The sequence below is a fragment of the Chelonia mydas genome, chromosome 10 (assembly GCF_015237465.2).
Source record: "Chelonia mydas isolate rCheMyd1 chromosome 10, rCheMyd1.pri.v2, whole genome shotgun sequence".
Lineage (NCBI taxonomy): Eukaryota > Metazoa > Chordata > Testudines > Cheloniidae > Chelonia > Chelonia mydas.
Window position 1 is genome coordinate 10982441 of NC_051250.2, and position 24472 is coordinate 11006912.

Sequence of the window (24472 nt, forward strand, 5' to 3'; positions counted from 1 at the left end):
CTGGCTTTCCATTATCACAGGCAGAACTGGGATAGGAGAGGGATGCCTGATGTTCACTGACCTCCATTAACACAGGTAGAACCTCAGCAGGGATATAAAGGACTCCCACCCTCACACCTTTTGGAAAATGTAACAATTAAGACCAAATCAATTCACACAAGACTCTCTTTTTTTCATATGGAATAGACCCCAGTATGCAGGGATTGTAATGACCAGAAGTGACATTCAGTGCTGAAAAGGAAACAAATGACAATTGAACCTTGTATTTTAGAAAATGGTGTTGGAGCACTGGCTGGAGAGGGAGCTGCGGCTTGTTTCGTCCAAACCTCTTTTAGCGGGAGTCACAATGAGAAGTGATATAGGGGCAATGGCTGTGGAGCAGTTCTCTGAGCCCAGCCTTTCCCAGCAGGAGTTGCTATAGGGAATGGTGAATGGATTCTGGCTGTTGGAGGAAGAGGTAGTGTGGACTAAGCAAGGGACTGGGAACCAGGAATTCCTGAGTTCTCATGCTGGCTCTGGTCCAGGACGGATGTGTGATCTTTGGGCATGTCCCTGAATGACTCTGTATTTCAGTCTATCCCTGCGCAGAGTGGGGATAATGATGCTTTTCTTCTTAGGCTGTTGGGACCATTAGTTAATGTTTATAAAGAATTTCTCAAAGGGATTGTTACATTTCATCATTCTTTCACTGTTCCAGTGGCCCTGGAGCATTTATGGAAAACCATTTCTGTGGGGCTGCTAATTTACAAGGTGCCTTACAGATATCAATGCATCCTCTGTCCTGCAGATTTAACAGTCTAAATAAGATGGGACACAAAAGCACAAGAAAAAGCCCGGTTTTGCACTTCAGAAGAGGAAAGGCAAGGTGGTGATTAGTGATGAGAAGGAGGGGGGAGCGATTGCTTGAAGAAGTGGTCTTAGGGAGGGATTTGATTTGGAGGAGACAGAGGGCATTTGGCTGGTAAGGACTAGGTGACTGTTCCAGGCTTAATAGACAGCATGACAGAAATATGAAGCTGAGAGTGACCAGATAGACTTTGGATGAGGGGGATTCTCATTCCTGCCTCCAGGGCTGGTGGATCCCATTCCCTGCTGTGAATCAAAACAATGTGTCTCTCCCCAATCCTTGCCCTGGGATCAGTTATGCCTGCACCTTTCCCCAGTCTCTGTTTCCTCATGGCATTGGGAATTCCTTCTGATTTTTGTGTCCTTTTTCAGATGACAGTCATGACAGATACTCTCATGGAGCTCCCTCAGTGCACTCCTCCTCTTCCTCTCACCAGTCTGAAGGCATGGAAGCCTATGACCTTGAGCACGTCAGCTCCATTTTTAGGAAGTTCTCTCTGGAAAGGTATTTTGGGGATGCTGGTTTATCTGCCCTAGGCTGATCTGGGGGCATAAAGGCTACCCAGGGTAGGGTTGCCATCTTTAAATGCAAGATATTAGATCACTCCATGAATACCAGAGGCTGGGATATCGTATGGCATGGTGATATCACAATGTTGCATGGGCAGTTCGCTTCCTTATGTCCTCATGTCACAGCGCAGCAACACAACACGTTATGTGAGGACCGTTTATCCTGCAAACTGAGGCTGTGATTGACTGTCATGATTATCTCAGAAAAATCAGGGGAGGCAAGTGATCTGAAGAAAGTAGCTTCACCCTAGTGACCTTGTTGTCTCCCTGCTGCTAGTTACTAGACGCTGTGCCATTATATATCTGAAGCTGTTCAGTTTTGTTTGGGCATTTAGGAGGTGCCCAGATGCAGCTCTCTAGTACAACGTATGTAGTATTGTAGCAGAGAGGACAGATTTCTCGGGGGTATTAGATCCTAGTGCTTGATAAATGTAGAAAGCTCATTTGCATGCCCCGTTCCCTCCCCACATTTATCCTGAGTGGAGAATTTCTCTGCTGGTCCCAGACTAGTTGAGAGAAGCTGAGAACTGCATTGTCTAAGCTGTTTGTTTGTTTCATGAACACAGACCTTTCCGTCCTTCTGTGACGTCTGTTGGTCGCATTAAGAACTCTTGCCACACTATCCAGCGCGTCACACTGAATGGAGACAGCCTCAACTCAGAAATCACTCTGCTGGGGGGGAATGACAAAGGAACTTTCATCAGCTCTGTCAAGCTGGGATCCCTAGCAGAGAAAGCAGGCCTCCGGGAGGGACATCAGCTGCTTCTGGTGAGCATTAAACAAACAACGAACAGTGTGTGCTCATTGCACTAATCCCCTTTGTTTCTTTTTTCTTCTTTTAATTCTCTAGTAATGACAAAACTTGAGTGTCTCTGCAGCCGATATTCCTACATCTTTAGATCCAATCAGGAATCCTGCTGAGCAAGTCTGGAAGTGGGTGTATTTGTGGGCTTCCCAGACACCTGCACAATTACAGCTTACAATGACTCCAGCTGGAAGAAGCTGGGACAGGAGTGACTGTCCCCTCCTTTTACACCCTTCGTTATAGTGATACCCCTTGGAAAAGACTAGCACGGGAGTGGCCGTGAGCTTTCCCTGTCACCTCTGTCTTGTGTGTTTGCTTGTTTGTTTTCTCTTGTTCAGTCTGTAGAGGCTGGTAGGAGGCAGCGTGCTGTGAGAGAAACAGAGCCCTGATTGGGCAGCCAAACAGTCAGCCAGCGGCACAAGTGCAGCAAACAGAGCTGTGAACAGGGGAGTTTGAGTGGCAGTGTGTAAGGGGAGTATGGGGGTAGGGATGGGTGGTCTTCTGATTTTGATCTGGTGTTTCTTTGGGTCTTTGGGTCTTTGTTTTTTCTTTCACAGGAATTTAGGCAGAAAAGCTATGGCAGGTACAGAGGCAGCAGTGGTAGTGACCCAAGCCATGGAAGAGACAATGAAGATGACCGGACGTGGAAGCTGTGGGATGTACATGATCCTACAGCGGGTACCTGAAAAAAGCTTTGTTTGTATGAAGTTCCACTTGATAGAGCTGATGGAAGAGAAGATCCGAGGCATGGAGATGCAGGTGGAAACTATGGTTGAGTTTCGAGGGGGATTCCAGAAGATGATGGGGCAAAGGCAAGAGGAGGCTGCAGGGGAAAGTCAAGACTTGCAGATGCAAGCTAGACTGAAAGGACTCAGAGCAGAGTCTGATGGGTGAGGAGAGTGGTCAGTGGAAGCGTGTGACTACAAGAACCAGGCTGAGGAAAAGACCAGCTGGTGAAGGAGAAATAGAGCTCAGGAACAGGTTTGCCAAGTTGGAAAATGAAGAAGGGGCACAGCAGGCTGTAACTGAAGGAGGGAGGGCAAGGAAGAAGAGAAGAGTTGCTAGTCCTACAAGAAGAGGGGAAGAGTCAATGGAGATAGCCGGAGTTCAGAGCCTCAGGATGACTTGCAGAAGATTGTAAGGGAGAATAGAAGACAAGAGGACTCGCAGCCAGAAAGAACAGGAGGAAGGCTGGAAAATCATACCATCACCAGGAAAGGGCAGGTCTACATGACTGGGGACTCCCTACTAAGAAGAACAGACAGGCTTGTCACCAGGGCTGAACCAGAGAACAGAAGGGTGTGCTGTCTGCCAGAAGCTAAGATATGGGATGTGGACCTGAGGCCGAAGAGGATCCTAATGGAAGCAGGAAAGAATCCACTGATTATCCTTCATGTTGGAACAAATGACACAGCTAGATTCTCACTGGAACATATAAGGAAATGGAGGCTCGTTTGATGTGCAGAGGGATTCTTCCTGTCCCTAGAGGGGGAGAACGAAGGCGAGACAAAGTTATGATGATCAACAGATGGCTCAGGCAGTGGTGCTATAAGGAGGACTTTGGGATGTTTGACCATTGGGAGGCATTCATGGACAGAAGACAGTTCTCATGGGTTGGACTCCATTTGAGTAGGAAGAGAAATAGATTTCTGGGATGGAGGTTGTCACAACTCATTAAAAGAGCTTTAAATTAGGAATTCAGGGGGAGATGGTTGGCAGATGCTCATGTAATCTCCATGTCTGCTTTTAACATTAAGAGGAAAGAAAATCAAGGAAGAATGGACACAGCAATGTAGAAAGGAATGGCTAATATTTTTTTAAAAAGCGGGGGGAAGTAATCCAGGAAACTACAGCCCTGTTAGTTTGACCTCAATTGTATGCAAGGTCGTGGAACAAATTTTGAAAGAGAAAGTAGTTAAGGATATAGAGATGAATGGTAATCAGGATAAAATACAACATGGTTTTACAAAAGATAGATCTTACCAGACCAACCTGATCTCCTTCTTCGAGAAGATAACTGATTTTTTTAGACAAAAGAAATGCAGTAGATCTAATCTATCTGGATTTCAATAAAGCATTTGATACAGTTCCACATGGAAAATTATTAGGTAAATTGGAGAAGATGGGGATTAATATGAGAGTTGAAAGATGGATAAGGAACTGGTTAAAGGGGAGACTACAACATGTCATACTGCCAGGCTGGATTGAGGTTACTAGTGGAGTTCCTCCGGGATCGGTCTTGGGACCAATCTTACTTAACAGTTTTATTACTGATCTTGACACAAGTGAGAGTGTGCTAATACAATTTGCAGATGATACCAATTTGGGAGGTATAGCCAATACAGAGGAAGACCGGAATATCATACAAGGAGATCTGGATGACCTCGTAAACTGGGATAATAGAAATGGGATGCAATTTAATAGTGCAAGATCATGTTTAGGGACAAACAACAAGAATTTTTGCTGTAAGTTGGGGACTTTTCAGTTGGAAGGACAGAGGAGGAGAAAGATCTGGGTGTACTGGTTGATCACAGGATGACTATGAGCTGTCAATGTGATGCGGCCATGAAAAATGCTGTCCTAGGATGCATCAGGTGAGGCACTTCCAGTAGAGACAGGGAAGTGTTAGTACCATTACACAAGGCACTGGTGAGAGCTCATCTGGAATACTGTGTGCAATTCTGGATGTGATGGGATCCCCAGGGTGCAGCCTGAACTGTGCCCCCTGAACTCTCTCCAGCCTGAGTTGTCTCTCAGAATGCCTTGCTAGTGACCTGCAGCAAATCCCTCCAGGGGCTGTTATCACTCAGCACAACCGCATGTGGAGACCCAACACCCAGCTAGATTACATGAATGCTTCCAGAGCCACTCATGAATCACATGGAGAAAGGCACCAGAGCCAAATCCCCCCAGCTCCCAGCACTGTACCTCAGGAATATACCGCGTTGCACTGCTCAAGATGAGCAGTGCAAATTCATTAATTGGTTCGCCTCTTCATCAATGGAAAGTGGATATACACCAGTCTTTGTATAAAACCTGAGCAAATTTACCACACACTTCAGGCAAACCCACTGATAAAGATAAACAATTAAACAAATGGATTGACTACAAAAGATAGATTTTAAGTGACTATAAGTGATAGGCAAAAAGTCAGAGTTAGTTACCAAAAGAAACAAAATATAAGCACACAGTCTAAACTCTCAACCCTATTAGACTGGGCACCAACTAGACTACGCAGTTTTTCTCACCCCACTGGATATTGCAGTTCTTAATATACAGATTTGTCCCTTAAATCTGGACCAGTCTACTCTGTTGGAGTCTTCAGTCTTCTTCCGAATGTCTTGGTTGCTTTCAGCATAGGTGGGGGCAGAAGAAAGGTGAAGCATGGGCCTGCTCTGTTCTGTTTTATACCCTCAGTCCCATGTGCTTGGGGAACACACAAATTCAGGCATGTCTGGTGGCATTACTGAGTCTCTAGGCAAGGTTGAGCAATTCCCCTGGTGTGGCCTCGTGCAGGTGAGTCATTGAATTGTAGCTCCCTTGCTGTACAATGGCTGCTGATGCTTGTATGACACCCCTCCCAGGCATTGGTTACTTTCCTTGCTGTTGCATCTGGGGAGCTAATATCTGGCTGATTCCCCAATTTACAGCATGTTTTAGTGACAACCATACAACACAATTCTCATAACTTCATATGCATTAATGATATACATATATGGATAGAGAAATTACTTTCAGCAGATCATAACCTTTCCCCTGATACCTTACACGGCATGCTTTATATGTAAGATCATGATGATATAAAAATGAGGAATATGGGGATTACAGGACGCTCCCCCAAGGTATAGAATGTCACACTGGATATTCCATGTTTAAGAAAGATGAATTCAAATTGGAACAGATGCAGAGAAGGGCTTACTAGGAGGATCCAAGGAATGGAAAATCTACCTTATGAGAAGAGACTCAAAGAGCTTGGCTTGTTTAGCCAAACCAAACGAAGGCTGATTGTTCTCTATGAATACATCAGAGGGATAAACACCAGGGAAGGAGAGGAGTTATTTAAGTTAAATGCCAGTGTGGACACAAGAACAAATGTATATAAACTGGCCATCAAAAAGTTTAGGCTTGAAATTAGGTAAAAGTTTCTAACCATCAGAGGCGTAAAGTTGTGGAACAGTCTTCCAAGGGAAGCAATGGAGGTAAAAAACCTAACTGGCTTCAAGACTGAGCTTGATAAATTTATGGAGGGAATGGTATGATGGGACTGCCTACAATGGCATGTGGCCCATCTGCAACTGCCAATAGCAAAAATCCCCAATGGCTGGAGATGGGATACTAGATGGGGAGGGCTCTGAGTTACTACAGAGAATTTTTTCCCAGGTATCTGCCTGGTGGGTCTTGCTCACATGCTCAGGGTCTAAGTGATCACTATATTTGGGGTCAGGAAGGAATTTCCCCTGGGTCAGATTGGCAGAGATCCGGGGGGGTGGAGGGGAGCGGGGTTTGCCACCTTCTGCAGCATGGAGCACAGGTCACTTGCAGGTTTCAGCTAGTGTAAATGATGAATTCTCTGTAACTTGAAGTCTTTAAACCATGATTTGAGGACTTCAGTAACTCAGCCAGAGGCTAGGGGTCTGTTTCAGGAGTGGGTGGGTGAGGTTCTGCAGCCTGCAATGTGCAGGAGGTCAGACTAGATGATCATGAGGGTCCCTTCTGACCTTAATGTCTACGAGTCTATGAGCTGTTATCCTTTAAACTGTTATACCCAGTAGCCACTTCTGCCTGGAGAAGCTGTCATTGTGGTAGCTCTGTGTTTTGTCCAGCCCCATGGCTTGTGCACCATTCCCTACTATAACTCCTGCAGCAACTGGACATACTATGAGCTTCCCCCCACCACCAGGATTCCTACACCCTTCCCTATTGCCGCTCTTGATAGGAGAAGCTGGGAAAGGAATAGCTGCCAGCTTAACCTAAAGCCATCATCCCTATACCATTCCCAGTAGTGACTCCTACTGGAGAAACATGGATTATCATGGAGTTACAGTTCCATCAACTTCTAGAATTTCTAGAGGAGAGAAAAGAAGCTACAGACAAATAATTTAAATGTGATTGCATTGCTAGCAAAAATAGGCAGGTTGTTTAATCTAGAAAGAAACTATAGAATGTAATGGGTGACATTGTTGGCTCACACACTGAGCTCACAGCTAAGAGTCTCTCTTTCATCTAGCTGGAAGGCTGCATCAAAGGGGAAAATCAGAGCGTTCCCTTGGATACCTGCACAAAGGAAGAAGCTCACTGGACAATTCAGAGGTGCAGTGGATCAGTAACACTCCAGTATAAACCAAACCATGAAGGTAAGACCTGAAGTTTGGCTCATCACAGATTGCCAGAATTCTAGTTAAGGCAAGTCCACTGCTAAATCAGAATCCACTGAGCCAAACTTTGCTTTTAGTTGTACTGGTGTAAACCTGGGGTAAATCCATTGGTTTCTATAGAATTACTCCAGATTTACACCAATGTAACTGAAAGCAGAAATAGCCCATACATCTGGCATTCCAAGAGTCTGCAGAGCTTAGTGGGTGGGTCATTGGAAACAATAATCACAATGCGCCAGATGATTTTTGTATACTATTTTCTGTGATGTAACATGGTGTGCTAAGTTTTCTTTTACACCTCTAAAGTCTGATTTAACAGTTACACTTTGGAGATTACCTTCTTTGTTACTGTTGCAGTTTTATCTTATCTTTAGCAGCTGAAGTGCATGCATGGTGAATGGAGTTTGGTTTTAATGATCATGGCTTGTAGTAATAATTTGGTATTTTGGATTAAAAATTACATTCCAAAACCCATTTTTTACTTGTGTAGCTATGTTGGCCCCTTCTTTATCCTGGTCAGGGGAATTCAGTTGTACAGATCATGCTGGAAGTGATTGCTTTGATTTTCTTTTGATGTTTAAGTAGAAAAGAATATCACATTTTTTTGAGCACCACTTGGCTGCAGATAAAGCATGTTACAGATTGTGGGAGTGCCAGTTACAGCTGCTAATAAAGTGAATAGCCTGCCATTAGACCGCCTGGTAGAATTCATGTTATATTTGCAGGATGCAGCTTAAGCTTTTCAGCCTGTGACTCTGTTGGGAAGTTCACTGTTTTATGGATGATTTGTATATAACCTATCAGAAATGTATCCTTACAACAGGATTCTCTTATGGACTGGGATACCTGCAGTGTGAGCTGCTCCCAGACCATTCCAGCTATCACTCTAGAAGTATGAGTTTCCTCTCGGAAGTGCCCTATCAATTTAAACTAGGATTTCAGTGTGGTGAACTTCTACCACAACGGTGCCTACTCATTGAAAGCTAGGAATACAGCAGCACTTGGCCACAGATTGACCAGGCTTGGCTCCTTCCTTTGTTGCTACAGGTTACAGGAAACTGCTGACGGAACTGGAAGAAGGATTGATCACATCAGGGGACTCATTTCACATCCGCCTGAATCTGAACATCTCTAGCCAGCTGGACTGCTGCTCCCTGTCGGTGAAGTGTGATGAGATTGTGCATATTCTTGACACCATGTACCAGGGGAAGTGTGAGTGGCTGTGTGCCAGAGTTGACCCTTTCACTGACAGGAACCTGGAAATGGGGACCATCCCCAGCTACAGCAGGTGAGCATAATGCAGGCTGAAATAGGACAGTGACCATGACCATGAGCAGCAACTATATGAGCACTGTTGTGTAAATCAGTACCTGCTATAATGGGGGGAGGTGCAACTCTCAGAGTTGGTGGTCAGGACGGGTGTTTGGTTGAAAGGTGAGCATAAGGGTTTCCAGATTTTATTAAGAGACTGTGAGTTTCTCAGAGAGCAGGATAGGAAGATGTACAACGGAGACCCCCTTTTCCTCAGCTCCGTACCACTGACTATTTTGTTCCATGTCTTTACTGTGTGATTCAGCCATTCCTCACTGCTGTTCTCTTTAGTCTTTTCCCAAACACTGACCATTGCATCCACTCTTCCTCTAGATGGTCTCAAATGCATCTTCTTGATCCACATGTCCACTGTTTCTTGCAGAGCCCAGCAACTCTTTCTGGTGAAGCTACAGCGGTTGATGCACAGAGGCAGCAGGGATGAGACGGAAAGTTCATCCAACACTCTTCGAGCACTCCGGGTAGGTCTCCACAGCCAGGGTTTTTCCACACCAATTGTTCCAGCATTCTTTATTGATCACTACTTCATCTTTACATTACATTCCTGTTTTGAATCACTCTCTGTAAGCTTCCTTTGGTCCACCCTGTGGGTAACTGTCTTGTGTCTCCATTCCTTTTACCCACAGTGTTCCCTGCTCAGAGGCTAGCTCCAGTGTAATTTTAACTCCTGATGCTGGCAGGGAGAAGTCTCCATATATTTAATATCCACTCTACCTGGTCTCTAGTCTCTTTAAGTCTTCCACACCTCAAACCTCCCAAAGGTCTTTCCCTCAATCCTACCTGGGGAAGAAGCTATGTCTTTAGAGCTAATAATCAGAATTTCTTCTCCCCTATCTTGAACAAGCATCTAACCCCTAGAGTTCTCTTTGTCCCAGGCCCAAAGAATCTGTCTCCTCCAAAAGTATATCCCGTGCAGAGAAGTGGGATTACTGTATCTTCTGTGCATCAGGTCTTCAGACCTTTTCCCCTACTCACAGTGATACTGGGTCGAGTCTATTCCTTTAGCCCCAAGAGTTCCTATTATCTACACTAGTACATTAGTTTTCTGCTGTATTAGCCACTTTGTGTGCACCTAGCCCTCCTTTAACGCACTTTGGGATCACACGTAAGAATGCTTCCAATAATGCAGAGATGCTACAATCACCATTTGGATTAGACTTCAAACAAGGCAAAGCACCGGATGGTCCTCCAGTCTCCACTGATCAAGTGTCAGGGTAGATGGCAATCACTGGCATAAAAGCGTTCCTGGATGCAAATAGCCCTGCCATCCCACAGCAAACTAGTCACTGCACAGGTGGCCTCTGGTCAAATCTCTAGTGCAGACACAGTCACAGAGCTTCCTCTGAAGAGAGGCATGTGGTGAAGTAGAAACAGGAGCAGAGTTTCTCATCATAGGCAGTGCTAGGTCTGTAGTTTGCACAGAAAAACTCCTTGACTTTGTAATGGATATGAATGCTAATGAGTCACTGTCTCCTTAACTGTAAATAGCCCAATAGCTGCTCAAGGCCTGTTTTGTTTTTGGATGCTGCAATTTACTGAAATTGATCTTTTCCTGTACAATTCTTATCAGAATACACTGCAGCCAGAGGACCCACAGAATGACCCCAAAGCCAGCCCTCGCCTCTCCCGTGCAAGCTTCCTTTTGGGACAAATTTTACAGGTAATAAAGTTAAAATTCTCCTTTACAAAACCTCAGAGCATGATTTTTCACTGGGAGCTTTGAGTCAGACATCTCTTTGTGACATTCTCAGGTATCATGTTCTCTGAGTCTAACTTCCCATGTTGGAGACATTGTACAAGTGCTTATGATTGTGACAAAGAACTTTAACATATGAGAAATCTGATTGATTTCTAACTGTCCCTATCATGCGGGACCTTTAGCTTTTAATACTCTCATCTCCATTATTAATATAATCTGGATATATCATACAGCCCTGCCCTGAAGGGCTGAAATGGACCTCATCTGAAGCATGACAATAAATTCTCTTGGCCAGACTAACTTTCTTGGTACTTAGGAGAACGAAATCCCAGAAGAGAATAGCTTTTTAATTGCAGGGGCAGATATCATGGAGAGGATGGAGAATGGGTGGGTGAATGGTATGATTCATAGATTCCAAGGTCCGAAGACACCATTGTGATTATCTAGTATGAACTCCTGTATAACAGGTCATTGAACTTCCCCCAGACAATTCCTAGAGCAGCTCTTTTAGAAAAACATCCAATCTTGATTTTAAAATTGTCAGTGATGGAGAATCCACCATGACCCTTGGTAAATTGTTCCAATGGTTAATTACTCTGGCTTAAACATTTGTACCTTATTTCTAGTCTCAGTTTATCTAGCTTCAGCTTCCAGCCATTGGACCATGTTATGCCTTTCTCTGCTAGACTGAAGAGCACATTATTAACAAAAATCCCTAAGGGCGTGGTTCGGAAGGTTAGAGAATGCCCAGGTTGGGGAATGAATATTTGGGTGGATGGTGGATGAAAGAAGCATTTTGTTAGGTATTAAATTCTGCTATAGGAAAAAATGTCGAGTGCTGACAAGCTAAATGTGGGGGTTGCAATAAGTTAAGGGTACAGAAATGGGGAGAGTCTGTGGAACTGCTGTGCTAACATTCATAGTGGGCATGCTACTCCCCAGTGAGTCCAGCTGTAGTAACTCGGTTGATGCTGGAGGGTTTTGAGAAAGAAATAGAACATGACTCATAAGTAGAGAGAACAAGAGGCAAAAAATCCCACAAGGGAATAACAAAAGCTGAAGGTCAGATCTACGTTGTTTAAAATAGCCCTGGAATTCAGCCAGCAGCTCTGTGGAATCGTTGGTGAACCTGTAGCCTTGTTTTTGAGGTAATTCAAATCTGGTAGATAATGGAAGGGGACATGGAGCAAACAAATATGTGGAAGAATAAAGAATATAATTCCATAGAATGGATGAAGGTCAAGCCTCTTTGTTTGCTCCTTTCAGTTTGTTAGCAGGTCTGAAAACAAATACAAACGTATGAACAGCAATGAGCGAGTCCGCATTGTCACTGGCTATCCCTCCAGTCTGGCCCGGACCTCTTCTGAAGCAATGAAGCTGCTGCCTGATAAACTGGAAGGTAAGGGCATAACAGCATGACAACATTTTACACCCACTTGACATAGGTTAAATGACTACACAGGTGGAAGGTAGGGCACAATCAGGTCCGAGGCCTTTTCCATCTCTAATTTTTATGATCTTCTGCATGTGACTCAATCCTTGGATTTTTCTGGAGAGGCAGGGAGAAGATAGCCCTTGAAAACAAGTCCGCTGGACTGAAACTGCCTATTTTGTTAACAACTGTTCCTAAGTTCTCTCCTGTTCTTCCTCCAAGGAGGCATAACTCCAAGTAGTGAATTAGAGTTGAGCAAAGAAAAATTTAAGCTGTTAATCAGGAAAAATGTCTAACTGAGTGGTCTATTTAGCTGTGAAATAGTCTCCCGAGGAAAATGACGAGGGGCCTATTGCTTGAGTCATTTACAACTAGACTGGACATTGCACTGGAGAATATACTGTAGGGGATAGTACTGCTCTGGGTGGAGGGATTGATAAAATGACCAAACATGCAATTCCCTTCTCTAACATATGTGATTCTTCTACATCCTTCTCCCAGTACTGGTGAAGAACAAACTAGATTGTAAACGGTCTCCTCTTTACTCAGATTTGGATTCAGAAAGTGAAATCAATAAGAGCCTAAGTCTGATCCCCTATAGTTTGGTGCGACCAATCCACTGTGACCGCAGGCGCCCGGTCCTCTTCACTCCCACTATGCTTGCAAAGACCTTGGTGCAGAAGCTTCTCAATTCTGGAGGTGCCTTGGAATTCAACATGTGCAAGCCAGGTAATTGTGTAAAAGATTGCAGTGCTAAATTTACATGCTAAATTTAGCAAGCCTTTTTACTATGCTAAATTTATCAAGCCTTTTTACTGTAGATACACAAATGCCAACTGCTGGGGACTCCTGCTGCCATGTCACCACACAGGGTAGCTCTGAATCCTGCAATGTGACAATTTGTAAGAATATTCTGAATGTGTCTGAGATATCCATCATAAATGGTCCTGAGGTGCTGTCTGTGAATGTTGTACATGTGTATGTTCTACAGTTGTCATGATACACTCCAGGGACTGGCATGTTGTGAGTGCTCTTTGTCAGTACTAATGTGTTTAACTCTAGGTAATGTGACATTTTGATCAGCTCATGTCTAGCTGTTGCTATAATGATGAATATCTTCCTTCCAAGCAATTATAGGTTTCTTTCCAGTCCAGGGCATGAAGATCTTGCATTTGATCTTCTCCAAAGACTGGGTTTCTGAGTGAAACTCTTTCTTGTTAACTGTTTACCATTCAAAGCAGTATCCTGTACGTGATTGCTCTGGGATACTACTGTCACCGCTCCAATTAAGCGCCACCTGAGTTCCACTCCCCAGACAGCTATGAGGATCCAAGTGCTGAATCCCTTGTGTTTTAAGCCTGCAGACTAAGAACTGAGTACAGTCACTACCCTGATTTAGGGTCCCTAACACACCTTCAGCGTACAGATCTTAATCTGGCACCCCGTCCCGAGAGCTTAGACTGCACAGCCCAGTCCCTAGAACCAGTGCTGGGCCGTCAGGATATGTCTTCACAGCACAGTTACCTCGGGTTATAACTTGACTGTGACCACTAACTCAATTCCCATCCACACACATAAATCTCTAGCTTGAATTGGTGCTGTAGGCTTGGGCTAGCTAGCCCATTGGTGGGGTCTTGGGCTGAAGCTCAAGTGCTTCTGAGTAATACAGTAGGGATGCAACAGCTTAAGTTGCAACAATTCCACAGCAACTAATCAAAACGCACCCTCAGACTCCTGCCATAGCTTAAACACACCCTCTTTCAGAACTCCACCTGAAGTTTTGAGGCTTCTGGGTTTCCTCTTGAGGGCACGTGGTAAGGCGTAGCACATACAGACTTCGCACAGGATTCTAACACATTATTGCTCTTTCTTAATAGCATTAGACATACATCCCTATACACAAATAATAAACCCTACGTGCATTGCACTGCCTTAGTTTCTCCACCATTCTGGAGCATTAGGGAGTCAGAGTCCTTTGAGGTCATCCAGCATCCTTCCGTTGCAGTGCATGATTTGTGTTCAGAAACATGTAGCCTTCTCCCCAGGCTCACCCATGCCAACTTTGGCTGGCCAGTCCATCCTCTTCCCCTCTCCTGCCCACACTTTCTGTGTGTCTCCCTGTGAGCCCTTTCCTAGCCTTTCAGTTCTTCGGTCAGGTGACTCTGCAACCAACATGTTCTGATGATCCCAGACCATAATCAGTGACTTCATTGCCAGGTAATCTCTCCCCTGACAAACCAATTTTCCTGGTTGGGAACCTGTCGATTGTCCAGGATGTTTATATTTGAATAGAAGACCATCTGAGTTAATGACCCACTGTTGTCAGCTCTGTATCAATACCCTTTCGAATTTCAGTCCAACACGGAGGTAAAGAGGTCACAGAGAAGGTAACAAGGCCCCACATTCAAAATGGAGTTTGCAGCTTGGTAGAGTTACAGACAAAGAATTCATAATCCCACACAAAAATAATAAATTATACAAACAGATTCCCCAGACCATCACAACTACCTCATGAAGAGAGACTCTTAGGTTAAAAACCATCTGTTCTGAAATCCAAGTACCCTGGTCTGTGTTATTATGAACAACTTAGACTAATATAAATACAGTATTTTTAATAGTCTGATTTACTCTTTGATATTTGTATGGTTTGTTTACTATTCTGCATTTCATGCACCTTGGACAGTGAAATTGTCTGTTGCTAGTCAGATTGATTTTCAGATTCGCAGGCTCTGTACAATGCTATAGAGTTTGGTTTGCAGTGTTTATTTAATATGAGTACAAGAGCTGGGTAAGCTCGTCGGGGGAGGGACCATCTTTCTGTTATGTGGTTGTCCAAGACCTAGTTCAATGGCACTTGGACGCCTTGGCCCCATGGCAACATCAGTAATAATGTGGTGATATAGTAACATATTACTGTGTGAAATGCTGTCTCAGCTACTATGTAATATTCCAGCCTTGTGATTTGGTGCTGTGGAACATAATTGCTCTTGGATCTTAGGTGTTGGTATAGTTTTTACTGCATCATATTGTCATCATTTGGTGCCTTGATTGTGTTGTGGTGATTGCTCAGAAATTCACTGGGGCAGGCCATATTTGAGGTACTGAGCCAAGGCTTCAGTTCAATTAAATGAATGAAATGAGACCAGCACTCAGAAAGACTCTTGGTCTTCTTTCATTGTACCATCAGAGAGTCTTGTCTGAATTCCTGCTGGACAGTTTCCTAGGTGCACATATTATGTGAACCTACTAACCTTGCCTTCATCCCCCTCCCTCTCCAGATATTGTAACAAAGGAAGAGTTCCTAAAGAAGCAAAGGACGGAGACTGTCATCTTTTCCAGAGAGAAGAATCCAAACACCTATGAATGCATTGTACCTGCCAATATTGAGGCCGTCACTGCCAAGGTGAGGGGAGTGGAATGTAGCCAGTATTTAGGCTGTCTGTGAGTCTGTCTACAGAGCGGGTTGCTTTTCATAAACAAAGTGGTCAATTAACTGCCACATTAAGGGCTTATGTTTTCAGAGTAACTTCTTTTTTCTCCCTTTCTCATCCTGTTCCCAGATTTCTATTTATCTTACCCCAAATAGCTTTAGCTTTGTGCAGTTATTTTTCCTTTCTTTTTGATCCTTAACCATATCCTTTTACATTCGCGCTCTCTCTCTCTGATGGCCTACCTTGACATAGTGAAATACCCTTTCATTTCCTACCCATTCTTCCCTAGTCAGTCCCCCTTTTGTTTCATCTGTGTGCAAATGCAAAGGAGAGAGACAGGGACCTAGACAAGGAAAAGGATAGACTGGGACACAGAGAGAGACAATGATATGCAGTATAAAGATAACATTGTCAAAGACAGAGAGATAGCTTCAAATACAGTGTATTTGTTACACGGTGGAGAAAAAAAGGAGGATTAAAGTGAGTAGTTGGTTGTTTTTCAGAAGAAATTACAGTATATGTTCTCTTTGAACAAAGACCACACCTGTGCATGTGAATATATAATATATGTATGACTTTATTTTTTTATTTATAGTATTTTAGCTTGTTCGTTATCTTTAGATCGAGTCACTCATTTTTAAATCTTTGCAAAAGGAGAGCTCTCAAACTGAGTACTAAAATTAGCTTTTGTCTGATTGGCTAGTTTTGAATTCATGCGAGGAGTTTGGACCTGAAATGTACATTTGATTTAAAGGTTTTACATCAGGTCTGATGAATGAAGAGCAATTCACCTGACCCTGTTGAGATATGTCTGTCTGTATCACAAGATATTAGTGCTGTGGATGTTCCCTCATGACCCTGTTATGACTTTGTTTTTAGAATAAGCATTGTCTACTGGAAGCTGGAATAAGCTGCACAAAGGATTTAATCAAAGCCAAGATATATCCTATTATTATCTTTATCAGAGTCTCAGAGAAAAACATCAAGAGGTTCAGGTAACATATCAAATCTTTCGAACATTTGCTATTCTGTCTTTGTCACTGAATAACACTATAGTCCAATGACTTTATCATTGAGAGAGAGAGAGCTTCTTCTTGCTAATCTAGTACTTCAGTATGGCACTATTTCCTCTCATGACTCCTCCTTAGAAATATGACCACTGGAGTAACTATGAGTTTCCCCAAATCCAGCACTCTATCACCACTCCTGATGGCAATGTTTGTTGCAGGAGGATGGCACTGAACTGGAATATCTGTGTGCTCCCCCATACTTAGCACTCCCTTGCCATTCCCTACAGTGATTCCTGCTGGGAAAGATTGGGTCTGGAGTAGTGATAATTTCCCTACAACGAGCACTCCTTCATTGTTCCCCATGTCAGTTTTGGTGGGAGAGAACATGGCCGAAGTAGCTGTGATGTTCTAGCTCTCCTCTGCCCTTCTTTACATCAACTCTTGCTGGGAGAGAGGGAGATTGTAGGGATTCACTTTAAACATAAACCTATTTTGCTTATTTTCGGCTTGGTCATCTGATGCAGGAAGCTGTTGCCAAAGCCAGAGACTGAGGAGGAGTTCCTACGCATCTGTCGCCAGAAGGAGAAAGAACTGGAGGCACTACCATGCCTTTATGCCCCCTTAGAGGCAGACATGTGGAGCAGTATTGAGGATCTCATCCGAATAATTAAGGAGAAGATTGGGGAAGAGCAGCGTAAAACCATCTGGATAGACGAAGATCAGCTATAAATATAGCAGCAAATAAAGTGGAGCTCAGTGGCAATGAAAGGACACAGTAAAGTGGAGCTGGGGCTTTCAGAATTCTCTGATGCAGTGCCGGCCGCTCCTGTTTCGTCTTTGCTGGCTGGGGACTCTTGCTGCTGGCAGAATTTGTGTGTCGAATGGAATCAGAGCTGTGTGTTTAACAATGTCACAGATGCTAGGTAGCTAGGACATGGATGAGAACACGGCTACCAGCATAGCGCTGGATCCCCCACTCAGAGTCGGCAGCTGTTTAACATATGAGAAGGCCAAAGATCTCGAGAGGGAGCTTGAGGTAATTTATTATGTATAAAGATGGACCTCATTTAATCTCCTGACGTGACCAGAGTAGTGAAATCTATAGGGAGATAAAGGATGAGGGTCAGGTTGAAGGACATGGAATCTATGGAGTGCCCCACGCCCAATCCAAAGTGAAAAGCTGAGTATGTTCCATTAAAGAAGCTACAGGGTGCCCAGTAGCAACAGAAACACTGCAGCTGATACCCTCAGCAGCTACACCGCCCTGTGTGTACATGCATGTGCAGTCATATTGGAGGGAAAGAAAATAATCATTGTTCCTGGAATGAATGAAAATGACAATTTTCCCTTTATCTTTAAACCTCAGTTTGTTTAGCAATTTTCAGGAGCCTGCCTAGTCATGGCACCCTCAACAAAGCAAACTCCCAGCACCCCAATGGCAAATCAAACCTTTCCAAATCTGCCCACACTTCACTTAGTTTATCCCTGTTACTGTTATTTTACTAGTCCCACCACTTCAATCCTTAATTTCAAAAGCATATTTTAGTACTAAAGCTGCTTGGTGCAAACGATGGGAGCTGACTCCAGTTCTCTGTGACAAAAAGATGCCAATATAATTAAAAGGTAGAGTGTATAAAACTATAACTCAACCTATCTTAATCTACGGAACAGAGACTTGGCCAGCCACAAGACAGGAAATCAGTATGCTCTCCGCCATGGAAATGAAGATGCTGAGATTGTCAAATGGTTGGATGCTCTGTGATAGGAAATGTAATGAGGTTGTAAGGGGCCTAATGTGGGTTGCTGATTGAAGACAAATTGAGGAAGATTAGGTTATGTCAGTATGGAGACCTGAGAGCTATATCGGTAGGATGGCTCTTGCAATGTCTGTAGACAGAAGAGGACAAAAGAGGAGACCGAAGATTCGGTATGTAGACCAAATATCTGTAGACCTCAAAGAGACCAATCTGCATGACAGCCAGGCATACAATCATGAGTTTTGGAAGAAGGCTATAAAAGTCGCTGACTCCCAATAGGGAGGTGGCAAGAAAGAAGATGATGCATTTTAGTGCTGTGGGAGGGTGCAGGACTAACACTCCTGGAAACTGGGTGTCTGCATTTACCCCAGAGACCTACATGCTTCCCCAGCACTGCCATCTGCCAACATGCCTGCTCTGAAAGGGAGGGGGCATTTTTAGAGGAAGGTGGAGGAAGTTCTTCCTCTAGGGGAAGTTCAGTTTTCATGACCTTGGCCTCTGCCATGATTGCCAGAATGGAAGCCAATGAGTATCACACTTGGCTGTAGACAGCTGGGGTAAAAATTTCAAAAGCGTCCCAATTACTTAGGAGTGTAGGCCCCGTTTTCAAAGCACTGCCTTCTGTTGAGTCAGTGGAGCGTAAGTTTCTTTGCCACTTATGTGCTTTCGAAAATGTTACGCCTGTACACTAGGCACTGGATTGAAACCACCAAATTAATGTTCACAGCAGCCTTCCAATAATAATGATGTCCACCATTACTGACCTGGAATAAATGAAACAGGGACCTGTAGCTGTATATCCCTTTTCCCTTGAGTCATCCAGGCCTCCCCATTCGCCTCCCTTTTTAGATGGATTCTACCCTGAAAGTTGTCATTGCTCCTGTGCTCATCCAAAGTCCCTGGTTTCAGTGCTTCGGGCCAGCATGCAGCAGCTGGTAATAAAAAGGCACACAGAGCCCAAGCAAAACATCTGGCACTGTCACAGTTGCTAGATGAGTGACTGCATTCTCCTTGGGAGGTGTCTCTGATGTTCATGTGTGCTGGGTGCCTCTCCACGGTGATGCACTTTTTTCTGACCTGGTCAGCTTGCCAGCCTGGGCCTACACGTGCAGTGGTGTACTTTATTTATTTTTTCTTATGGTACCTTATAGAAATCACTGCCTATTTTCCCTCTCATTCCCTGCTACTGTGCCCATCACATCATTAATGTTTGAAAAGCTGTTCATAGCAAGTATTTATCTGAGAATAGTTAGTTGTCTGTCCCACTCCATATGCTGGGAGTCTGCCCTCTTCTGCAGTGTGGGGAGTAGAGAGATTATACCACTCCTAGTAGTTTGTAATCCCAAAGTTATTTACAGATTATCGTATACATATGCAATGACATGCAGCCATTCTGTGGCAGGAGGTAACAAATAACTGGTGTACTCAGCACATTGCATGATTCTCTAGAGGTCACCTGTCATTTACAAGAGCTGAAGGCAATATCATTTAGGATACATGTCAGAGTGGCATTTTCCAGGTATTTGTAATGTCCTGAGATCACAAGTCTTAGTGTTGAACCATCTTTATGCAGAGACTATGGGAAGGTGGCAATAGAGACTGCGGTTGGATGAGACGATAGAACGAATTCTTTTTGTAAAAGGAGTGACTCCATGGAAGAGATGCAGTCTCCTGGCACCTTAAAGCACCTACTGTGTTTCCCAAGGCCGTTGATACTGTAAGGAATTGTGAGTGTCTGCTGGTGTGAACTAGTGGAGTCATCCCTAGCTCAACAGGCAGAGCTCCCAGTTCTACTACGCCCAGTTCCTTTACACAGGTGTCTGGCAACCTGTATAGTATGTGTAATCCTTATCCATTTTTCCAGGCTGAATTATTGGAGGTGGGCTGGAAGCTTTATTCCCCATCTGATCCCCAGATGTGAACTCAAGGGGCAGAGCCACAGCTGGTGTACGTTGCCATAGCCTCATTGAAGTCAGTGGAGTTATCTATGACAATATACATCAGCTGAGGATCTGGATCCTGATCCAAGTGCCACCTCTCTGTGATGGGGCAAAGATAGCTCTGGTATCTACACATATTCAAACATGCAGGCTTGAAATGTGAATGAGTTTTTTTCCAAATTTGAGGGTGTTCAGCATCTGTGTTTGGATTCCGCCTGCTCCAGAGATAGGTTTGAGATCCATCCTTGGAGCTGGGGCTCAGTTCCAGGTTTTTGATTCATCTAGTTCTTATTTGTGATGTATCTTTTTAAATTACCAACCCCACCTCCCACAGTCACCCAGACATTGTTTTGAGCACAGCCAATCTGTTAATCATCCTTGGATAGCAGACCACATTTATTCAGAGTTTGTAAGGATTAGAAGCAATAACTAAGCAAATTGCCCACCAGACAACTAATTGGAAATTGGTTTAAGTTATTGTAGAATAAAGATGGGCCAAAAATCCCAGTCTGAACTCTCCTGGGTGTGGGGATTTGAAATCCAGATTAGAATCCAAGCTTTCCCAAATTTCAGGGTGTTCGCTCTTTAGCTCAAGGAGTGTCTCTTTGTTCTTCATTTGTACAGCACGTAACACAATGGGGGTCCTGGTCCAATACTGGGACTTCTAGGTGCTACCATGATACAAGTAAATAGTATCAATAAGGCAGTCCATTAAAGAAACATTCAAGCTTCAATTATACCACATTAAAATTGGAATCCAGGGTTTGAATCTGGAGATTTGGCTCAGGCCCATCTCTACTGAAGATGCATCTGATTTGTATAGGCCTATAGTAAGTAAGCAAAGTTTACATCAGACTCTTAAAATACAAGTTGCTGAAGGTTTGTAATTGGAGGCTGGAAAATGTCTCAACTTTCTTCAAAATCTTAAATTGAAGAGGTGAGATTTCCAACATCCAAGGTAATTGCCTTGTCACTTGATGAGCTATTTATTCTCTAAGAACACTTACAGAACCAGGAAATAAAAATCTTTTTAAAAAATGAACTGTTGGAAAATCTAATTTCTTTACCCTTAAGTAATTGCAATAAGAAGAGCTGGTTGACAATTTTCCAATGGTATGGTTTTCCACCAAAAAGTCCATTACATGAAAATCGAAACATTCCACAGAAGGAAGATCATTTTGATTAAATATCATTAAATCAAAATGAAGCCTTCTGATAATGTTAAAACATTCCATTTTGACATTTTCAGAATGGAATGTTTTGATTTTTGGTTTTGAAGTGTTTATGTTCATTTTTTTAAGTTGAAATCGAAATGAAATGTTTCAATTGACCAAAAACAAAACATTTTCAAAAATTTAATTTCACAGGAAATTTTGAAATTCTATGTTTTGCTCCAATTTAGAACAAAAACATATCTCAAAAATAATGGAATTTTCCACACACAAAAATTCTGGTTCCCACAGAGCTCTAGTAAAACAAGCTATGTTTACTATATTTTTGGTAAAGTACCAGTAAGTCGTGGGTGGGGTATTAAAGTGTATTTATATAGCTTTAAAGTAACGTTAATAGTGGTTTCCAGTCATCAGATGTGGGGCAGTATTTATGATAATAAAGAAAAGCAAACTAAAGACAACTTTCCATTCTGCTTTGCCCAACTCTTAAATTATGCTGTATTATGTAAGTCAGTATCATACAGGTCAGCACAGTGGGGAATTGTTGCATGTAAGAATTTCATGCAAACTTTATTACACTATTTGTTTTTCTTTTGCATCAGCATGCTGGTCGGAGGCTAACCTGTCAATTGTTCTGCAGTAGCAGACAGCAAACAATTTGCCAGGGAGGGAGAGCATGCACAAAGCAGACTCCTCCCTACAAAGTTTAGATGGAGGTCAACTGCAATTATAGAAATGTCTGTACGTCACTTATATATTTGTGCTGGTTTACGCCGAACCATTTTCATGGCCTGAGGTTGGAGGACTATAGCAGTGACCAGGTGCTGAAATCAGAATGCTGTATCCAGGCAGACTGAATTCAGTGCTGTGGGATTCAGAATTTGTGTGTAAACTCAGTGCTCTCAGGAGGATTAGGACATGCCAAATGGCTACGTAAAATTGGGGCTTTTAAGCTGCAGTAATTACTCCATCTCATGATGACTCTGGGGAGGCAAGGCACAGCCAGGGGTTTAGGGCTTCTGCAACAGTGACAATCGAGCATTTTGCATCTGTGTTTAATGCTGAATGAGCTGGAGCACTGGGATTTAATCTACCCATATTGTTAGACCTACTGATTGCATTTGTGGCTGGTTCACTACTTCCCCTTTTAAGTGTGCTAAGAGACTTGCAGCTCTGAGAAATAACATCCTTGGAACCCAAATCATTTGCAATTTCTATTCAGGGATTATTGCCCCGATGGGTCTGCTCTGTACATCTAGTCCCCCTGTAAATCAGAGGGTGAGTTACATGCGCACACACATCAGAACAGTCTTGTTACAGGGCCTGTAAGACAATGTGCAGCACTGCAATTTCTGTTTTAATGTAGCACTGTTTCTATTGTTCTACCCACTGAACAAAATTAAAATGTACAAGAAAACTGCCAGCCACTAAATGCTTGGTTCGTCTCTTAACAAGTTCTTTTGTTTTTTCCCATTGCAACTGCCTTGTCCAGTTGTCAAAGTTCTTGTGGGCCAGCCCATCTATAAATGCATCTAATCAGGGCCTGCAGTGCACTTGCATTGCCCTAGGGTCCTTCACTGTAGAGCTGTCCTGTGTGGCAGTGCGTGGCACCAAATGATTAAAATGGGGGAGGGGTAATCAACAACAATAATCCCAGATGAGAACTGGCTTTATCAGATTTATCCACACAAGGAAAGGCGGGAAGGTGGGTGGGCAAATCTACTGTGGGTCAGTGCAACAGTCTTTCAGCATGGAAGACCTGAATCCCAATGTGATTTTTGCAACAAGTGAAACAAATCAGGTTATTTTGCCCTCGCTGCTAAATGGCCATTTAGCCACATGTTAACAGAGTATCTGGTTGAGACGTCTCAGTCTGGAGTAGTAGTTTTTCTATTGGCAGAGCTCTGTAGCTCCCACACAATACCTGATGGAACCAGTGTGGCCATTCTGTCTGTCCCTTTCCTGAGCAGATCATCTAATTCAGCCACTGCAATGCTGCTGCTCATAGAATCTTGCAAGGCACATAGAGTTTTCTTATGCTTCTGGAGATAGCGCTCAGTCTCTCTGCAGAGATACCATTAGCCTTCAAGGATCATCCTTGACCCTTCCACGTGATACTTTCCTCTGCTCTCAGAGACTGTCCCCTGAGTCTTTCTAGGGAAATCTCTTCTGGCCCCAGGCCCCCACCCCTGAGTCTCCAAGATGAACAATAACACTTAGCTCTTAGGATTTCCATCTGTAAAAGAAGGTATTGCTATCTGCATCATACAGATGGGGAAAACAGAGGTACAGAGTCGTGAAGGGACTTGCCCGAGGTTAAACAACAGGTCAGTGGCAGTGCCAAGAATAGAGCACTTGGCACTCTAGAGTCTAGTCTTGACTGCTAGACTCGTGCCCTAGCCACAGGACAATGCTGAGTCACATAGATATATAGAGTGATACATTGAAATAGGCTCAAGGCTCTGAATGAACACACAGGCCAATTCTGATACGCCTGTCTAGCATTTGAGTGGCAGCTGCCCTATCAGGTGAGGTTTCTAGTTTGACTTGAAAACCTTACCAGTAAGCCAAGTTTAGAACAACAGGAAGCTCCTGCATGAGTCCTGTTTCACACACTCCCCCTTCCTCCCCCGCCGTCTCTTTCTGCTCCTCCGCTGCAGCAACCCTCTGATGTTCAGATCACAAGCAGATTCTCGGGGGTTAAATGCGCCATTAGTCACTGGGGAAAAAAAGACCCTTTAAAAACAGATGGTGGGTGATAGAAAAACTGTTCTGAGTGTAAATATCTATACCAGCCCAGCTGCTTCATCAGATATTAGTATCAAAAGCCGTTTGTCAATTTAGCAACAAACAGCAGTATTGATTTTATTCCAAACTACAGACCTCATGAGAGATGGAGTGGTGGTTCTTTCATATAGAAAACCCTAGGCTGCAGATCAGGCCTGGGGGGAATAACAAGCCAGGACAAGCCAGCTAGCAAAGTAACGGCAGCACCAGAATCAGCTAGTATGTAAATAGCAGACAGCAGGTTGGAGGTTATCAGGAAGGATGTGCGGGCTAGTTCAGCCTACGCAGTTCATCACGGAGCAAGGCCCCAGACTAAAGG

The 24472-nt window shown here is 43.6% G+C and overlaps 1 protein-coding gene across 5 annotated transcripts in view; it reads left to right on the plus strand.

The window, feature by feature from the left end:
- CARD11 (caspase recruitment domain family member 11) overlaps positions 1–20683 on the plus strand; it is a 68277-nt gene extending 47594 nt beyond the window's left edge. For 3 of the 5 annotated variants that reach the window (XM_037911028.2, XM_037911027.2, XM_043523867.1), the window contains exons 14-24: positions 1219–1351; positions 1983–2184; positions 7449–7575; positions 8644–8884; positions 9290–9386; positions 10496–10585; positions 11891–12023; positions 12558–12785; positions 15335–15459; positions 16367–16482; positions 17022–20683. In XM_037911028.2, coding sequence (XP_037766956.1) covers positions 1219–1351; positions 1983–2184; positions 7449–7575; positions 8644–8884; positions 9290–9386; positions 10496–10585; positions 11891–12023; positions 12558–12785; positions 15335–15459; positions 16367–16482; positions 17022–17226 — 1697 coding nt within the window. In that variant the 3' untranslated portion in view covers positions 17227–20683. The remainder of the gene's footprint in view (positions 1–1218; positions 1352–1982; positions 2185–7448; positions 7576–8643; positions 8885–9289; positions 9387–10495; positions 10586–11890; positions 12024–12557; positions 12786–15334; positions 15460–16366; positions 16483–17021) is intronic. The other 2 variants (XM_043523868.1, XM_037911026.2) reach the window with 1 other exon arrangement.
- Positions 20684–24472: the final 3789 nt, after the last annotated feature.